This window comes from Numida meleagris, chromosome 10 (assembly GCF_002078875.1).
Source record: "Numida meleagris isolate 19003 breed g44 Domestic line chromosome 10, NumMel1.0, whole genome shotgun sequence".
Lineage (NCBI taxonomy): Eukaryota > Metazoa > Chordata > Aves > Galliformes > Numididae > Numida > Numida meleagris.
Window position 1 is genome coordinate 18,261,367 of NC_034418.1, and position 19,513 is coordinate 18,280,879.

At 45.5% G+C, this 19,513-nt stretch overlaps 1 protein-coding gene across 3 annotated transcripts in view; it reads right to left on the minus strand.

The window, feature by feature from the left end:
- GALNS (galactosamine (N-acetyl)-6-sulfatase) overlaps positions 1-19,513 on the minus strand; it is a 43,457-nt gene that overhangs the window by 10,847 nt on the left and 13,097 nt on the right. For 2 of the 3 annotated variants that reach the window (XM_021408241.1, XM_021408243.1), the window contains 4 exons: positions 19,131-19,234; positions 13,250-13,386; positions 10,550-10,652; positions 2,625-2,746 (listed from right to left, as the gene is read on the minus strand). In XM_021408241.1, coding sequence (XP_021263916.1) covers positions 2,625-2,746; positions 10,550-10,652; positions 13,250-13,386; positions 19,131-19,234 — 466 coding nt within the window. Of the gene's footprint in view, positions 1-302; positions 800-2,624; positions 2,747-10,549; positions 10,653-13,249; positions 13,387-19,130; positions 19,235-19,513 lie in introns of those variants that run through there. The other variant, XM_021408242.1, reaches the window with a different exon arrangement.

Genomic DNA, 19,513 nt, shown 5'->3' on the forward strand with positions numbered 1-19,513 from the left:
TCAAAGCCTTGAAAAAGACTCCATCTCACACAGTACTCACACAGGAGTCACGCAAAGACCCACAGACAATTCAGATGGGACTGCCTGAATATAAGCACTCTGCAAGCCAGGAGCATTGCCTCAGCTGACTGATCTGAGTGATTTCCAGGATGCCTTGGCTCCGAGGATCCCAAATATATAAACTGTAAATCTTTCTTGAGGTGTGTGTGATGCCTGGCCTTCAAGTGAAGCAATGAAACCTCTCTGCATGTGATTTTGCACATGCCCCTGTGCCAAACTAATGCAAGTCAAGAGACACAACAGATGACTAAAATCTTTTTTTGGGAGAGGGCTGCACTAAAATAAGGAAAAAAATAATTTTTAACGTGACAAAAGCAAACAAAGAGAAACACAGGGTATCAGCATGCCACGATGCTCCTTCACAGCCTCCAGAAGAGCAGCAGCAAACCTATTAAAACCAGGTGTGGATTTAACAAGGCGAAATAATCAACTAAATAAAAGAGGGAAACACACCGAGAAATCAGGGGGGCAACGCATTTTTCTCAAGGCTTTGGCAACGAAAGGACGCTCCAGAGGAGCCAAGCTGGTGAAAGAATGGTGTGATACACCTTGCTCCTCCAGGGCTGCCTGGGGATGAACAGGGAATTGTGGCCAACGTGGAGTGCAAGCACAGAAACCTCAGGCTGAGCGCAGGCGATAGGAACACACCCAGCACGTACGGACAGACAGATGCAGGCTTGGAGGAGAATGCTGGATTCCCTTCTGAGAAACATTAGTGTCGGGACTCCCAGCAGGCTGCCTGCCAAGGGGGATAATTAAGCTAAATAAAAATACACAACAGGAACAGCTCCACAAATGAGGATAATTTAATTACCGCGTTGGATATAGGAGACCCGCTTCCCATGAGTTTTCCACTGTGACCAGAGAGGGGACAACAGCAACGTAACGTGCTGCAGAAAAGAAGAGTCGCTTGCAAAGAAGCAGTTTTCTATTAGGGTCTGCATATTAAGCAACACTACAGCTTCCCATAATCACGTCGTAATCTTGGTATAAAATTCAATCAAAGAAAAAGCTTTGAGCATCCAAAAAAAAAAAAATCAATGGAACCGTATGAGAAATGACTGCAGATGTCACACTGGAAGTTATTTCAATGCTCAGCCTGTGGTGGTTGTAAGGAGCAACATTTATCCCTCCCTACATAAGAGGGAAGCAGGGGTCCCACAAACATCCCTTAAACAAGATCTCCTCTCCATCAAATCTGGAAGAATCTGAGAGTACACAAACAGCAGGCAAACTCCAGCTCACTTAATACTACCATTCATCTGATTTTTGGAAAAAGGGGTCATTTCTACCCATTCATCTTCCTCAAATGAAGTGGCTGTTCAATTGAACAGGGCATAATCTCATCTGGAACCCCAACCCAGCAGCACCATCTCACCGAGCTGAATTTAAAATACAGGAGGTGCAGATTTGCTTTATTCATTAGTGCTGAAACGCAATAGAAAGGAAGAGCTAACGTGCTGGGCTTCTGAAGAGCTTTATACACTGCCTAATGTACCTCTAGGGTGCTCGTCTGTTAAGTGAGAGAGAAGTGAAAATATTTTTCCTCCCCTTCTCTCTAGTGGAAACACTTAGTGGACAGCACAGGCTCAGTTCTTTTGGAAGTAATGGAGCGAGTGTATCCACTCAATTATTTAAAACAGTTGAGTAATTGCAGTCCTGTCAGCTCAGGAAACATCTCTCTGTTAAAGCTGCTGCACAAAACCGTGTCTGTGCAGGCACTCACGCAGCAGCACTAGTTTTTCCTCTATTTGCTCCCACATCCTCCAAGTCGGAGCCAGTAGTGAGGGATGAGGCTGCGTGCCTCTGTCTGCATCCAGTTCTGCCAGAGAACCAAACTCAGTCAGAATGGAAGAGGGAGCTGGGACACCTCGGCAGCTTTTTGGAGGTGCCAGATCTGTGCTGGCTGATGGCTACATAAATCCTTGCAGAAATCTCTCAGGGCATGGTGTGTGCCGGAGATAAATATTACAACAGCAGGCTTATAGGAAAATGGATTCAGACAGCCAGGAAGCCCAAGGAGGGAAAAGGATTGGGCGGAAAGTCCTCTCGCAAAGGCTATGGAGAAGCTCCTTCAGCTGGGCTAGGAAATTGGTGGGTTGCCCCATTTGCCTTCACCGATTCCAAAGCAGAGCATAGAAAAAAAAAAACAAAAAACACTGCAGAGTATGGAAAGATCACTAGGTGTTTCTTCCCTAGCCCCAAAATGCACTGGGAATTGCAGCAGAGTAGCTCCAGTGCATGCACGCTATCGCTGCTGCTTCCTTGCACAGCTGACCTGCACTTAGCCCTGCCCTACCCAGCAGTGAGCATTCTGCCTTCTGGGACACGCACCAACAACCACCGGCCCGATGAGCTGAGCCATGAACACGTGCACACTCACCCAGCTCGACCAATTGCAAATGTTGCTTCCTTTTTCTTTGCCACTCACGCTTAGTGATGGCTTTCTGGGATAGTTTTCATGCAGATTGTTAAAAAAAAAAAACAGCTATCAAGGCAAATGAATTATGTAAAACGTACAGCAGCAGCGCTGAGTGTTTTCACATGTTTGTTAATTGGCTCACCTTAACGGGTACTTTTCTCCAGGGTCCCTGCCCAGGTGGAAGAGCAGTGGCAAAGTGCTGTGCTCCTCCTGCGAATGGGTCGTCACTCCAGAGACATTCTGCCCAGGACAGAAATCAATGCCCTGCAGTGAAGAGAAGGAAACAGGTCATTAAGCGTGAAGCAGGTGAGGGAGTAAAATTTCAGCTGATGCTTCGGCACCTTGTTCCAGTATGCCTGTGAAACCCCAGAATTAGTTTAAACCCAGAGTCCACTTTATTCTGCAAATTGGATTCCAATCTGTAGGAGGTAGAAATAAGGTGACAACACTAGCACTGCGCTGGCATAAAAGTGGAAGCTAATTTTGAAGAAACGGGCGCATTTGTTGACCTGATTTATAGCATCTCAGAGAGCTGGTTTCGAAGCACTCACCTGGGAACGAGAGCTGTGCTGCAAGAACTCTATTACGCCTGGAGACATTCCTGTCACCAAGGTTCAAGTCTACGGGGTGAGAAGTCGGGACCTCCCCGCAGCAACAGCACAAAGGGCACAAGGACTGGGACTCTGTTTGCCACCAGCAGTGGGAAGTGCTCAATGGCCACCGAGGGACAGGGCCAGTTGTTTGCTCACAGGTCCAGAGCAGCCAGCTCTCTGCATCTGCCCTCGCACGCGTCGCCAGGCTGCAGCTCCCGAGCCGCAGCCAGTTATTAGCCAGATGTCAGGCTAATAACCCAGAGCCTGCCTGCAGCCTTGTGGGCTAACAGAACTCATTTAGCCCTGGGAACGGCAAAAAAATGTAAAGCGCTCATTTCACTGAACGGAAAATAACGCAGGGAGCCCTATGGACCAGCAAGGGCTGGCACCAAATGGACTTGTTAAAGCTCAGGTTTGCAATTCCAGCTAACACGCTGCGCTCCTTACAATACCTGAGACGAGGACAGAGACATGGAGGGAGGATAAATGGGAATTATTTCAATGGAGCCGGAAAAGCAGCTGTAGCATTTGCTTAAAAACCAAGCAAACTGAAAGGCTCTCTACAGATGTTGGTAGGATTTGATTGGCAAACAATTTTCTAAAAATATCCTGTGTTTTTAATGGACAGCTGGTCAGTGGAGCAGTTAATATTCTGCTTTTCAATAAAGCAGGAAGGTTAGAAGCCCATGAAATCCCATTTATCTGCACACAGCTATAGATTCCTGAATCACTGAGTGGAAAAATAAGAGAGTTGCTTGATAGGTTGTAGAGGCCGGCCAATAATGGACTTAAAATGGATACAAAAATGATTGACCTTTCCACCTTCTGATGCCACAGGCCTCTGAAAAAGAGGGAAAAATAGATTTTTTTTTTTTCTTCCAAAAGGAACAGTTAATGAAAAGGTATCAAAGCCTACATAATATCCAAATTATAATTTGGATGCAAATCAAACAAGCAATTTAATTAAGAGTCTGCTAATTGGTACAATACTCTTTGGCTGCAAAACGCTTCGTTTTGAAAGAAGATTTTAGTCTCTTGGGTATTTATTTATATATCGCTCTGTTTACATTTTGTCTTCTGCTTCCTTTAGCAGAGGCTCCGGGATAAGGCTCAGGGATGTCCCAAGGCCTCCTAGGAAAGAAGGTGCTGTGACACCTTGCCTGAGGCCACTAGCCAAAAGCTATCTGTCTTTCTAATCTAAACAGTCAATGCCCTGCTCGAAAGCAGTCTGCTGGGGAAAACAATAATCAATCAAACTTACTGCTTTATGACACTGATAAATAACTCCCCTCAAGCGCGGCTGAAACCACGCTTTAAATTTCTGAGGCCTTTCAACTTGATCTCCACAAATATAATAGACTATTATTATTTTTATGTACTGTGTGACTGCTAATATTCACCCACCAGAGACAGCTTAAAATGTTTTCTACCTGCTCGTTGGCAAACGTGCAAAATATAAGAGGTACAGTCCCATCCTCACGGGCCCGATCAAGGCATTGGCCAGCATCACACCAAGTGATACACTACAGATACAGATGGCGGGGCCTGCTCTTCTGCACTTTTGACAGAAAAGAATATTTAACTTCTCACCCACAAGCTCTACTTCATTCTGCTTCTTATCTCAAAGCATTTTCAATTCTCAGGATGGAAAGAAAAAAAAAAAATCAGTTCCACCAGTGAGCTGAAAGTCTGGGATCCTCACATCCAGATTGCTTTTAATTTCTGGAGCAAAACCAGAATAAACTAAATCTGCTTGGGATTTGAAGAGTATTTAAAGATGAGGCAATCCACACTCTGGAGCATCTGGACAATGCCTCTAGCTGCTTGGAAAGCGTGAGGATTTGGTCATGTGCGTTGCTGGGAGCTGGGGTGGAGGGATGTGCCCAAAATCTTCGTGTCCATCTTTGACAGGAGAGAAGAAGCTGCCCTGCAGCAGGGCAGGAGGAAAACAGCTCTGCTGCCCCACACAGGCTGAAGGACAATGGGTCTGGTGAGGAAGGGGAGTCTCCTCCTGAGCACTTTGGTTGGTGAAAGTCGCTAAAATCTAACTTGAAATCATTAAATAATTCTTTTTTCCTTTTCTTCTAAAAGCCTGACGTGACAACGTGCCCCATAGACCCTAAGGGCACTGCAGGCTTTAACAATAAGTACAGATGCGCCCAGTTCTCAGCCAGAGCAAAAGCCACTTTGTTCCATGAGAAGCAGACAGGTGTCCTCATTTACTCCGCACTGCCAACAGGGCAGCAACTTTGCTCCCAAGTGAAGCTGTGTTATGTGAAGAAGAGCAAAGAGGCAGGGAGGTACGCCTGCCCGCTCCTCCAGGATAACAAAGCCCCAGCCACCACTTTGTTGTTATTTACTTGGAGCTCTTTCTTTGGCCGACTGCTAGTAACAATATGCAGGGGATCAGTTAAAGCACATGCCTTCTATTTCACTCTGCACGCAATCCAAGGTAATTTGCATGCTGACAGTAACACTGATCACACGAAGGAGAAAGGTCGCTCCCTGTGTTTAAGCAAACTCTTGGATCTTTCCTCCTCAACTACAAAAGCACACGAGCCAAGCCAGAAGATCCTATCTGGAGCACACCAGCTCTGTGCTTTCTAAGGGAACCAATCAAAGAGCATCAGATGGCAATCAGAAGCATCTCAGCTCCCGCACCAGACCTCTTACACCAGCAGCGTTCTGCACCTGTCTGCTGGAGGAGTAATCCCAGTAATCGTTTCATTTTTTTAATAAGCCAAGCAGCACTCCCTGCACATCAGGTGAACCTTTGGGCGAGCGCATCCTTCCTCCCAGCAATCGCGTAGAACCTGGATGGTTTTTCCGTTCCTAAGACCTGGTGGCAATTGGTTGCACAGCTTATGCTTCAATTTCCAGAGCAAATGGACCACAGATGCTAAGTCAATATAGACATGAGACAAATACAGCTGGCTGCCAGCGTGGGCTCCGCGCCAAGCGATGGAATCACCACTTGTGTCAACGTGAGCCCTCTGGCAATTCGTCACCCTGGCGCTGGCCCAGCTCTCTCCGACCTGACAAGCAGAGGCGGAATTCGATGGCAGCGCAGCAAATCCGGGGGCCGTCTGCTGCTCACGTCCCCTCATTCCACCACGCAAGACCCAGAGCTGCGTTCATATCAGAGGAAGAAAAGATCAGCAGTTAATTAAAGCCGGGCACGCTCCACGCCGTTTGCCACGGCGCCGGTAAGCGGCCGTTGTCACTCTGCTGGCAGCTCCCAACAAAACCTCCCAGCCCGGAGCTCCGAGCGGCCCGGTGAACAAAAATTGCTTCTAATGTGTTAACTGTCTGGAAGAGACCCCCGAAGACGGGCAGACCAGCGAGCCCCCGTCGGCTCTCGGGCAGAAGCGATCAATGGCTAGCTCATACGCTCAGAGGACCACAATCAAATGTCATTATTTGTGAGGTTCTACTTGACTTCACATCCCCCTTGCAGAAAAGGCTTTATCGATCCCTCCGCGTTGACGAGAAGGGCAATCAGACAGACTGCAGCAGGAACGACCCCGGTGGCATTTCACATTAAAACAATGGGGTCTTCTCACAGGCACCTCCACCGATCACTTAAAGGCACAGGAGCCCCTCCGAAAAAATCACTGAAGGCTACTAACAAGATACTAAGCTGACAGCAGAAAGGTTGATGTTATCAGCCACTCTCCGATGAACCCAAGGGCTTTTTCCACATTTTTAAAATGTATTATTATTTTTTTTTCCTCCCCTTCTTGCATCACTGCTCTTGGAAGGCACAAGAATTGTTCTCCGCTGGATAATCTCAGTGGCAGGCAGAGAGATGGCAATTTCCTTTCTTCTGCTAGCTCATACTCCTGCCTCTTCGACATAGCATTACCTGAAGCAATTCCTGAAGGACTTGCTGGCTACACGGGTAAATCCATTGAGAATAGCCATTCTTTTTTTTTTTTTTTCCTCTTTCCAAACGAGGAAGGTCAAATGTCCCTCTCCCTTCAATCAACAGGACAAAATAACTGCTAACAGTACGAATTCTGAGCATTAACATTTTAGGAATGGGAAGCTATGAACCCAGCAGCAATAAAACAGCAGTGCATGAGACATCACCTCCGCTCGCAGTATTTGTCATGCACTTTGCAATCCAGGAAGAGTCCGTGTCTTGTGCTGCACAGGAGAGGGAGCTCCCCAGGCTTCTCCTTACTTCTTCATTCCTCTGCAGCATCAGCCCTTCTGCTCCTTGTTGTGCCAGTCATGTTGCTGAATTCTGCCTGGTGCAGTTTGAAGTCTGGGCTTGGAAGCCAAGGCACAGCTGTGGTCATTTCCCTTACTTCCCAAACACTGCAGGAACACAACTGGCCCCAAATGATTTGTTCAGATAATAAGCAAACATCTAATGCTGATCTTAAAACTGCTAGCGGTATAGAGAATGTCCCACAGACCTTGGTCAAATTAATTGAGTCCTACACATTCTACATGGATTTGTCTTTCAGTTGATCTCCACCAATCTATGTCTCATTTTCTCCTGTTCCAACAGGAATGGAACCACACACTTCATCTTCATGAAAGCTGACAAATTTCAGTACCAAGCCATAAGGCAGAGGATGCAGACCAATAAGGGCACGCTAATGTCATGGGAGTCTAGGACAACCAGAAACCTGTGCACTGCTTGTATGGGATCTTTCCAGTGTAAATACTCCAAGTGCCATATGGAGAGAAGCATTCATCTGCCTGTTATGCTTCCCAAGGCCATGCTTTCTGTAAGCTGCTTCCCTCCAGTAGATTTTTATTTACGTATACATACTTTATTACTTAACTAACTTATACCACATTCAAGTGCATGGCTTTCCAGGTTAGAGGCCAAAACTGCACATTCTTTCTAGTTAATCCCATAAGGGCTGGTAGTCCTAAACTGACATGACTGTGCCCAGACCCAGGACGTGCAACAGTTTCAAATTTTCCAATGTCAACATGAAAATAGGATCCCTGGATGCTTTAGTGGCACAATCTCATCCAAAAGTCAAACAAACATGCACAATATGCGGATTAAAACCAGTGCAAGTTTTCTGTCTCAAGGATTTCCCACACTGTCAGTAACGAGGGAAATCTGAAAGGAAAAGGAGGTTTGGCCAAAGGGTGCCACGTATGCGTCAAAACAATGAGATACTCAGCTACCCACACAACGAGCCTTGCAGAACTCTGCAGACAGCCATTTTGACACAGCTGCCCAACTTCAGGCCTCTTCCAAAGGAGCAACATGCCAACCAGATACATCTGTTCACTCCAGGTCTGAGCTAGGACCCTTCAGACAGAAAGAATTTCACGTCGCAAAGTTTAACAAAACTTCCCGTTAGATTCACTGTGGGGTGAGGACCCACGCTAGAGATCAGACAACTGACACGGCCTCATTAGCCAGAGCTCTAATGGGATGGCAAATCAAATGTATTGAACAGCAAGCCTGCCGGCAGACAGAATTCCAAGTGCCACACATGCATGTATGCAAATCCATTTTTCAAAAGGAAATTAGCAAACAAATTGAGTTTTTTGATTCCGGCCAAATAGTTCCAGTCCGATATCAAACCAGCTGAGAACAACAGGCACTAAAAGAGGCACAGTATCAGAAGGTGAGATTACAAAATTCCTGAAACAAGGCTCAGAACTGTGGAACTGTTCTGCATTCTAATTTATTTCTATTTTTATACTTGCAAGGCTTGTAATTAATGGCTTGAGGACATGAGGAGAATTGGAACAAATTTCAGCCTCAGCTTCCTCTGCATGTTGTTAATGGCTAGTCTGTCCACTAATGTGCTCCAATTTTACCCACATCAACCACATGTGATACAAGCTGCAGGAAAGCGAGTGAATTTTTAATCATTTCTCTGATGTACAGTATAATTGCTGACTTTTATCAGACAGCAGTTAAACAACGGCTTAGAAAGAAATAAATATTCCTTAATTGCACAACTGCCATTTCTCACAGTAGGAGAGCTTTTGAAATGAGTAACTGGTCCCCATTATCACAGCCACACACATACTCAGGCATGTACCAATAAGTTTAGATCAATGTAGACGGTTATTTATTTCCAAACAAGGTATGTAAGTATGTGTATGTGCATATATTACAATGGAGAGCAATTACTCACGTGCGACGTTATCTTCCACGCACATGGGAAAAGCATGCCTCCGAGTCCATTCATACAGCTATACACACCAGCAAATAAGCTCACAGTGTCTCCCACACAGGGAGAATCCTCTACACCATGTCTGGTATGACACATGAGCTTTACTCACATACTAACCTAGACAAACACGTTATCTCCTTTTTAGTTGTGCAATATTAGCGCTGACACGGAGCGTGCGATGCATTTTCGGAGTCAACTTTCCTTCCAAATCCGTGACAAACAGAAACTTTGACTCCTGGAGCATTACAGTCTTAAGAAGACAAACACACACATTTACAGCCCTGAATGCGAATGACTCCCTTGGAGCTGATGTTTCCTTCTACCCCCAGGACATCCCAGTGAAAGAAACCATGCACTTTTACATCCACAAATGTCATCAGCACTTATTCCTGCACCTGCGATGCCTTGAGGACCCACCATAAGTTAAAGAAAAAGACAAAAAGAAAAAAAATCAATCATACAAACAATCCCCCCCCCAACACCAGCCTGCTGTCAAACTTGCTGAAAGCCATGCCATAATGCGTTTAGTTCATGTCTAAAGGTATAATCAGCAAGGCACACGTGTGAACCTGCCATTCAAGAAATGGGTAGGGAACTCTGGGACAAGTCTGAGGCAAGGAAGTCACAAAAGAAGAAAAATAACAGTGTTTTAACATCTCACTGTGAGAAGATCAGCCCGAAAATTACAGAAGCGGTGCCTATTTGGCAAACAAAATGTAGAACATCTTACAGAGTGATAGGGGCTTGCAGAAGTGCTGGTAATAGATTAAACATATGGAGTGTACCGTTTTCAATGGCTGCTGTTCTTTCCACTGTACGGTGAAGCTTTCCCTTCCCTTTTCAGAAAAAAACCCAAACCAACAAAACAACACATCCCTATTCCCTTTCCACAGTTCAGGGCGCTCTGGGTCTTTTTTGCCAGACATTGAGATAAACGACCCATTCATTCGGCATCAGCCTTCAAGCTTCATAAAGGTGCACGTTAAAGATCAGAATTCAGCAGGGAAAGAAGCTTAACATGAAGGGGCACTAAGTGCTGCTTAAAGGGAACGCTGCTCGGAACAAGTCAGGCTTTGCTCATTTTCCTCTGCTTGTCTCTGACTTCAGTACAGGGGTGCAGGTGACACCAGTCCCCTTGGATTTTGGAAATCTGGTAGCACTTTAGAGGCTGCGAATGAAAGGCTGGTTTGCAAGTGCTCTGTGGCATTCCCCAATAAGAACTCCTCTTTAAGTGGTTATTTCCCCCACCCCAAGAACAACTGAAAAAGAGAGAAGGAACGAGGCGAAGGTGCAGGTCGGCGTGCTGTTACCTTGCTGTACTCCTCCCAGGAGTTGCTCCAGGTCCAGTAGTGAGCCTTATAAAGCCCGACTCTCACCGCCATCATCTCGTTGCCACGATAATAGAATATGGGCCTGCAAGGGAGAGCAGAACTGCATGAGAAATGCCAGCGCGCCAGCCCGGGCAGCTGCTGCCGCTGCCTCGCTGATAAGGGAGACAAACACTTTAATGGCGTCTGACTTCCGATCCAGCTATCAGTCAGAAACAGGCTGCCTCCTAATAGTCTCCACTGCAAGGTTTTCAATTAACATTTTTTAAAGTGTTCATCAAGTTGAGAGCTCACATGGCGCAAGAATGAAATATTATACAGCTTGGCTGCCAGTGATTGTTAATCCTTGAACTATCAGACCCTGTTATTTCCTATAGAGCGTGCCGACTTAAACACCAAATGTCTCAGAAGTGGTGAGCGTCTGCCAGAGAGAAATGGGGATTCACAGAGCACGCGAGGCTCACACTCCTCTTCATAGCGGCATCGAGATATGTGCTGTTCCTGTCTGAGGCACAGGATGGCTGGGGAGGACACCAGGTGCCGGCCCGTTGTGGATTTCAGATCAAAAAAGCTCCATATCAAAAAAGAAAACAAACCTGGCAGACAGGCAGGCTTCATTTTTAACTCCTGCCCGTTTGCTTTCCCTGCAGTGCCCTTTGTGTCATCTAAACACACAGCGAAATCTTCAGCTTCTCCCCCAGAGTTCTGCCAAAGGTAGGGCACGACACGCACCCAAAGCACGTGCACTACGCTTCCTCCCGGGCATCCCAGCAGTGCTCCCACTGGTGACCCTCACAACGTGCTCTCACTTTTGGAGGGAACAGTACAAAATTCTACTGAAACGGTCTGTCTGCAGGAGAAAGGCTTCACTGGTTGCTGCAGCTCATTCCGCAAGGACACCAGACGTAGCCCTCTCCAGCTGTGTCAGCCTGCTGGCAGGAGAAGAGCACAGGGCTGCTTATTACATTGGTAAGGGTACAAACATCCTTTGTCTTTGATTCAGATGCCACTAGGCAAAGGCTACTCGCTCTGGGGATGCCACTCGGAAAAAACACGGTCCCTAAATGAGAGATAAGATTAACATCTCCGCATCTGAACGACAGGAGCGGCCTTAGATCTCCTCTATTTTAAAACTGCAGCCTTCTCCGCAGGTTCCTTGCACAAACAATGAGCCTTTGTCATTAGGAACTGCTCGTGAACAAAGGGGAAATGCTGCTGCCAGCAGTGCCTGCTCCTGCATCCTAACACCTGACGTGCCTGTGAAATAAAGGCAGCCTGAGAAGCCTGCCAAAACGCAGAACTTGATCTAAACCAGTTTCATTAACAAAATAAAATAGCCCAAACAAACATGCCACACTTGAAACACGCCAGCCTCCTTTTTCCTTGCCATGAACACAGATTACTCCACAAGCTGCAGTGTGACCCCCTGACTGAAGGCACGGAGGTTAGGTTTTGCATAAGAAAAACCAACAACAAACGATTTCCATCTTTGAAAAAGGCTTTCAGCTTATACTGAAAATTCTGCTGTCGCCAATTCCTTTCTTTCCTGGTCACTTTTTCCTTTATAAAGCTTAAAAGAACCCTATGATTGCATCCCCTTGAAAATTCTTGGGGCTATGGGAGCTGTGACGTCCCGGTCAGGTTTGGGGTGGAAAAAAAAAGTAGAAAGAAAAAAAGAGTCATCTTGTGACCTTGAGTATTGTTATTGGAACACAAATGGCACTGTTGTAAGAGATGGGTGGCTGATATTTTCTTATATCACCAAAAAAAAAAAAAAAGAAAGGAAGCCCTACAAAAGTAGCAGGCTGTGTTTGCAGAACCTGCAGCATCTCATGGCAGCCAGCAGATGTGCTCCCAGGTAATGCTGCACACACACTGCTTGCTTTAACAGGCACACAAGCAACAGTTCAAGGAACAAAGGCTCACGTTCAACGCAGAAAAGAATTCAAGTACATTTTGCAAGTGCATGTTTCCTTGCTGTCTCCCTGACAAAGAACATGTTTGTACTCAGGATTTCCCAGGCTGCCAAATTACTTATCCAAATCTCAACTGAAATACCTCTCTTGACCTCCAGGCCTTCCAGCGACAGCCAAGGATGTCTGCTGTCAAATCTCAGTACTGCACCCAAACGGTACTCCTCCATGCCCGTAAGGATCCCAGGTCTTTAATTCAAACATACCTTTATAAAAGCACCTACAGAAACAGGGCCTTGGGAAGGGGTGGGCTTCTGGTTCACCTGCAGCAGCCCAGCCTTTAATTCCAACCTCCCTCAAGCCAGAACTATATTCTGCAAAGAGCCAACATACTCCTGGATGTTTTTCCAGTAATAAATAATGTATTTTCCCCTACCCAGGCTACAGTTCACAGGCTTTTATCTCCCTTGTTGCCATATGCTGCTCCAAGGATCCCTGCTAACCCCCTGACATTTGCATTTGTCCCCAGACTCCATCGTACAGCAATATGTCGTGTGTCAGGAAATCTCACCTCTGCCTGCTCCAGCAGAGGATTAATGCACAGGGTAAAGCTCTGGTGCAACCTCACTTCATCGGCTGGGAGCAAAGACACATCCGTCCAGTTTATAAAATATTTCTGTAAACTTGATTTAAAAAAAAATAAATAAGGCAAAGCCTGGCACCACTTCAGTTAGGAGGCAAGGATCAGAGCTCCAGGCTCATAACTAACCTGTCAATTAGCTTGCCCTGCAAGATGGCAGGTAAAAGGTCGATGCCGTCAATCTGTCTGTCACTCGGAGGCTGCAGACCCACCAGGGAGAGGCTGGTGGTGAAGAGATCCATCACGCTGCCCAGCTGACGACTGACCTGAGAAATCAACAGAAACGCTTTTGCAAAAAGACCTTCAGTAACAGCCATAAAGGAGGAGGCTGGCTTCCTCCAAAGCAGAAGCATTGCCTCCTGAACCTCTCTCTGCTAAGCATCTTTTAAGAGTATCTCCCTTTACAGTGCCGCAGCCACCAGCAAACCTCACGTTAGAATAATAAAGGAGATGATCAATACTTCTCCGCTTCCAGGGAGCATTTGCATTTGGTTTCATTTTCCTCTTTTCCTTCTCACTTCTCTCCGTGTATCTACTCTAAAGAGCTTTTTTTTTTTTTTTTTTTTGCACAGTTCAACCTCGTTTAACACACTCTGAGTCATTTGTGGATTGAAAAATCAGCACTTAAAAACAAGGAAAAAAAAAAAGTCCTTGATTTGTTCCCTCCCCAGGTCATCTCTGTACTCCAGAATATCCTGAGAGCGTTCGCTGAAAGCACAGGGATAGATGGATAACAACAAAAAGGGCCTGATGACTTCATCTGCAAACCATTTCCAACAATTCAAGAACTGTAAAGTTGTGGTATTTTTAGTATATATTTTAATAAGGGAGAAAAACATCTGGTTTTGGTTCCAATGGAGATTCGCAAAGCATTTTTTTGTTTGTTTTTACTGTTGTTCTTCTCTTTTCTTCAATTTGAAGCCGTACTTATCTCTGCCTTATTCTAAAAACCTCACATTCTCTTCCGACTGATTCTTCCCGAAGCTTTGCTCCCATCCTCCTCGGGGTAAGCTACAGCTAGCTGCCACGGGATGTTTCATTAGCCAGCAACACACTACACTGAAGCAGACAGATTCAGATCAAAAGCAGGAGCGAGCATGCTTTGCACCAGGATGCACCAGCACAACAAAAGAGCCCCTCTTGTTCAGAGACAAGAAGCCATCTGATAGGAGCTCACAGTGGTAACTTCAGAAGCACGCTGTGACCGAAATCCATGTCCTACCAGCAGCTTGGTAACGCTGGTGTGAATATCACAGTGCTGACACTGGCAAAGTCTTTGTATCTCTGAATCCTCCCTCTCTTCCCAGTCAGACCCCCGGCCTGGAGGGCCATGCTGATGAATAAAAAAAGATGACAAACGATAACACGATAAATGAATATTTGCGTGATGGTGGTTCCCTTGCTTCTGAGAAAAAAAAAAAATAAAGGGAAAATGCTATTTCTCCTGGGATACTGGGACTTTCATTAAGAGGCTGAGCTGAAAAAAAAGCGAACGCTTAAAGGAAAAAATCAGCAAGTTAAAAACACACCAAAAAAAAATGTAGAAACATGCAGAGGACTGATTACAAGTTTAACATTACAATATCGCATTACTTGATTACAGCAATTTCAAATTGTAATGGCTTTCATTCATCAAAAGGTGCTGGCAGGAACACGAAAGATGGAAGCTGGATGTAGGAGTGCTTTCTCACAACTCCTATGAAGCAAACAAGGTGCAAAGCTCTACGCTCAAGAGGAAGCTCTGAGCACAGAAACCCTTGCCCAGGAAGGCAGTGCAATCAACAGGTCTTGGGGAAGGCCTTGGGCATTAGTGAAGCCTTACTCATGGACATCAGGATGCTCCCAGCACTGTCCCCTTGCTGAGGCTCCTCTCCGGTCTTATGCGTGCATGCAGAAAATACTGAAATACTGAAAAACAGCATGTACAAAAAAACCCAAAAACCCAACCCAAAAAGCATCAGCTCCCTCCTCCCAGAGCTGGACACAATCATGAGCCACTGGTGCTGGGAAAGCTTCTCTCCCTGAGGTCAAAGGGGATTACAAGCACTCAGCATCTCAGCAAAGATGCTCAGTCCCTCGTAGGCTCATCCGCCGGCTCATTTACCTCGAGCAAGCCTTAGGAGAGCTGTGGGGTCAGCAGAACCACACGTGCAGAGCTCAGAGTCCAACCAAAGCAGATGTGGCACATGCCTGCTCCCCGGTCCTGCCACAGCAGATGGGCAGAACGGTGACTGAGGCTTTTCCTAACGAGGCCTCGTAATTTCACGGCAAATCCCAAAGTCACTTTTCTTGTTGTCACTCCATTCCCTCGCCTCAATCTTTCGATAACAAGCAGCAAGAGGCAGCCGCTGACCTGAGCCTCGTGCCTCTAATATCACCTAATTTATATATCGCATTGTGACAACCCTGTGGGGCCACCACAGCCTTCTTGTACCCGCTCCTTATTAACCAGAACCAGATGTAGATGACTCTCTTTAATCATCCAATTACGTTTCTGGTCTCAGACCACATTTTTCCATGAAGCAGAGAAAACTTCTTAAGGAAATTAAATGCCCGTGCCACAGCCACTTGGATTTATCTGTGCTCTGCAGCACCGCATTGTAGAATGGGGGGGAAAAAAGGTTAATATTTATATAAAACTTTGAAGTATTTTCAGAGAAAAATAAAAAAAAATTACCATTTTCTCCTGTCAACAGCGCTCTTTCATTCTAGTTGCTTTTTTAAAAAAAAAAAAAAAAAGAAAAGAAAAAGAAAAATCCAGAGAGGGCAACAGCCCAGAGAAAATAAATAATATATAAAAAAAGAGTGAGATCAGATATTGCTCGTATCAGCGAGAAACAGCCGGTATTACGCACGTAAGAACGGATTTTTCCCCCCTTCTCCCTCCCCCTTCTTTTTAATAAACTCTCAGTATACACAGAACGTCTTTAAGAAAATGAAATCCTTTTGCTGTGGGCCACGTCGCTAGAAGAAATAGTCACCACTGCTGTTATCAGTGCTTTCAAGCTTTAACTCTGAATCAAAGGCGACAATTAATAAAGTCGCCCCCGCCAGGAATGGAAAGGAGGAAAGCTAAATATTTGAAACTGGGTGAACAAATGTCAGGGTGTTTTTAAATAAAATCCTTTTACAGTTATCACAGCGAGCAGACCTGATATCCCTGTCTAATTCAATTTCAATTTGCGCCCCATGGGAGATAGCGAAGAAAAGGTTGCAATGCTGTCTTTGGGTTGATATGTTCTTTTCTCCTTCAGGAAGCAGGCACGAGAGAGGAAGGGGAGGAGGGCGAGGGAAGAGAGGAGGAGGAGGATTCAAATACCAACAGAATATGATTCTTTTTCTCTCTCTCTTTTTTTTTTTTTTTTTTTGATTCTTTTTCTCTCTCTCTTTTTTTTTTTTTCTTTTCCAGCTGGATCCTTCCAGAAGGCAGATGTGATGCGAGGAATGTTGAAATGCTGATTTGTTGTGAATTCACCTGGAAAACCTCGCCGAGGAAGAAACTGCAGAAAGGCTGCTTGCCTGCGAATAAATATTCCTGACGGGGGACCTGAATTACTGAATGTTGATGCCAAGAGCAACACAGACTCCCAAGGCACCCCTCTCCCCAAAATAACTGCGAATCAGCCAGCGGCACCAATTACCCCAACCCCTATCGATATCCTGTCAAGTGCTGGCAATCCTGCCACCTCACCTCTTTTGTTTACATCAAAAGGTGCTCCTTCATTTAAACAAGCTGCGCCCTTTAATAGAAACCCAACAGAACACTGATATCAATAAGATGATGAAGAGGATGCCAGATTCCATCAGCGGGATGAGCTTCCAGCCAATAGCTGGATTTCACTGGCCAGAGGCACGCGTCCTCTTCTGCTGGCTGCAGCTGTGCCAGCTGAGATGGCTGCTGGCCCAACTCCTGCTCTGCAAAACCTCTGTGCCTAGAATGGAGCAAGGCACCCAAGCCTTTGTTTCCTTCAAGTCTTTCAGAAAGAGTGCAGTGAGACACTTGGAAGCAGCCTTTCCATGTTTTACACGGGCCACGCAAGACTTAGACTGGTTTCAACTCGCAGTCAAGAAGATGTTGAAGCTACAGACTCCGTAAGATATCAAAAAGAAGCCAAAAGCATACTAATAAACACGTGTCTTCACTTGCTATGTCCAAAGAGGCAATTACGAAGCAGAAACTACAGGCACTCTACATGCTTGCACAGAGTAAGCCGTATTTCACAGAAGCAATGCCAAACCTCTCACCTGCGGTTAGTGCTCCTGTGGGTATCACTGCTGGAGCCTCGATGGCAAGAATGCAAGCAGAAAAGACACATAAGTGGCTATCACATACTTACTGATCAGCAGTAGCATCGTACTGGGGTTCAGCTCAGAGCAAAGCAACGCATTGTGAGGACACTGTTCAGAATGGGCTTCTCAGGGTGCCCGAGCGAAGCCCAAGAGGACATCAGGGAGCATAACACCTGTAAGAGCAGGCACCTGGCCGACAGCACCAGACTGGAGCCCAGCATAAGGAGAATTTGGATTTAAGCATGGGCTTAAGTGCCAAGGATGATACCAGCAGTGGTGCAGGAGGGGGTTCTTGGGCACACACCTGCCCAACACGCCCTAAGCACACCCTCCAGCTCGCTGAGCACGCATGTGCTCATCGCACTACAACATCAACCAGTCCACCCACGTGTGCAGACCCGTTAATGCTGCACAGAAATGACTGTGCACAGAAATTCACACAGCTTCAGCTGTAACCTCAGGCAGGAAGCCATGCATCACACCATACTGAGACCGCTTCTCATCACAGAAAGCTACGCTGCACACCCGGCACCACCGCTGCGAGAGTGGTACCAGCACGTTACGCTCACAAAGTGAACAGAACTCCAGATTTCTCTGCTTGTGTTCTTAATCATCGTTGGAGTTTCTACAATGGAAAGAATTTTTAAATTCGGTATTTACTTGTCCCCATTTATAATGCATGTTTACTTTTAGCACATTATTCAGTTTGGACACGGAAAACAAAACAGTCGGCTTCGGTCTCATGTTCTCCTATGCTAGCCCCAGGCTGTTGTACTTGGCTTGTAAAGACTTTATGGAAATGTTTAAATTTAAACAAAAAGACTGTTTTCATTTCAAATTAGAAAAAAAATAATAAAACACCCCTAGTAGGTTTTGTGAATTCCTTAAAAATGATGAAACCAAGCTACCCTTCTGCCCTCAGCTGAGGATCTAAGATATCTGATGGCATCCTCCTCAATGTAAACAATAAATTATCCTTATCCTGACTCAATTAAGCCACTCAAAAGGAATGCAACTTAGAAAAATAAATGTTTTATTTATGACTAGTTTGCAGTTTTAAGCCCAGTGCCCAGTTAATGAAGTATCACTTTCTTTAGGGATGAGAGATGCTCACAAAGGGGAGGGAATCTGTATTATTTACTAAGAACCCTGCCTGCAGAAGAATTGATTGCATCTTTCTTTAATGAGAACTGGGACAAGAGAGGCTGGCAGAGTCACCAGAGGATTATTTTGAAGCGATGGTATCTGAATTTGTGTACAGGCAGATAGGAGCAATACTCTGGTATCTAGACCTCCCTGAGTGGAACTTTCATCAAACACCAAAGCAGGAGCTGTGAGGGTCAAGTCCCTCGATACTTTGAAGCGCAGAGGGTGTGCGTAGGCAACGCATTCCTGCTCTAGACTGGGATGCAAAGTGTGTGTTCATCCTTCAATTTGTTCAAATACCCACTAAAAATACCATGGTCCGAAAGAGTAAAGGGTTTGAACGATGAATACAAGAAGACCAGAATGCGTGGTGCTTCCCAGAAGTGCTGATCATAGGCACATTAGTTGCAAATTTGCAATAATGAACAGGAATGGCACTGTTCTCTAGAGGCAGCAACCAGCTCCTTATTTAGACAAGTGCTGGGACTGAAATGCTAGAAGTCTGATCCAAAGCCCATTCCATTCGCTTCAGTCCACTCAAAACTGATCAGAGCTGCTAGAAGCAGATACTCACAACTCCTGCAGGTATATGCCCAGGCCACCAAGCAATAGCTGGCTCTCTCATGCCACCCTCAAAGGTAGTTTGTTTGCCACAGAGAAAACGACCATTGCTTCCTCCTAGAGAAAGAAACAAAGACATAAACCCCACAATATGCCAATATCATGCATCAAAGGGACATTGTCAACTAGGAAATCTGTAGGCTGCTTTTCAACAAGTTTCCATTTCTGCACGAATCCTTCTTCAAAGAATATGTCCAGAGTTGTTTGGGTTTTTTGTTTTTTTTAAATCCCTTTATGATGAATTTTAGGACAGTCATTTCAGTACAGGGAGAAACAGTTAAACACTACTTGCAATCTACCGAACAAAGAGTAAAAAACACAGAAAAGACTTTGAGG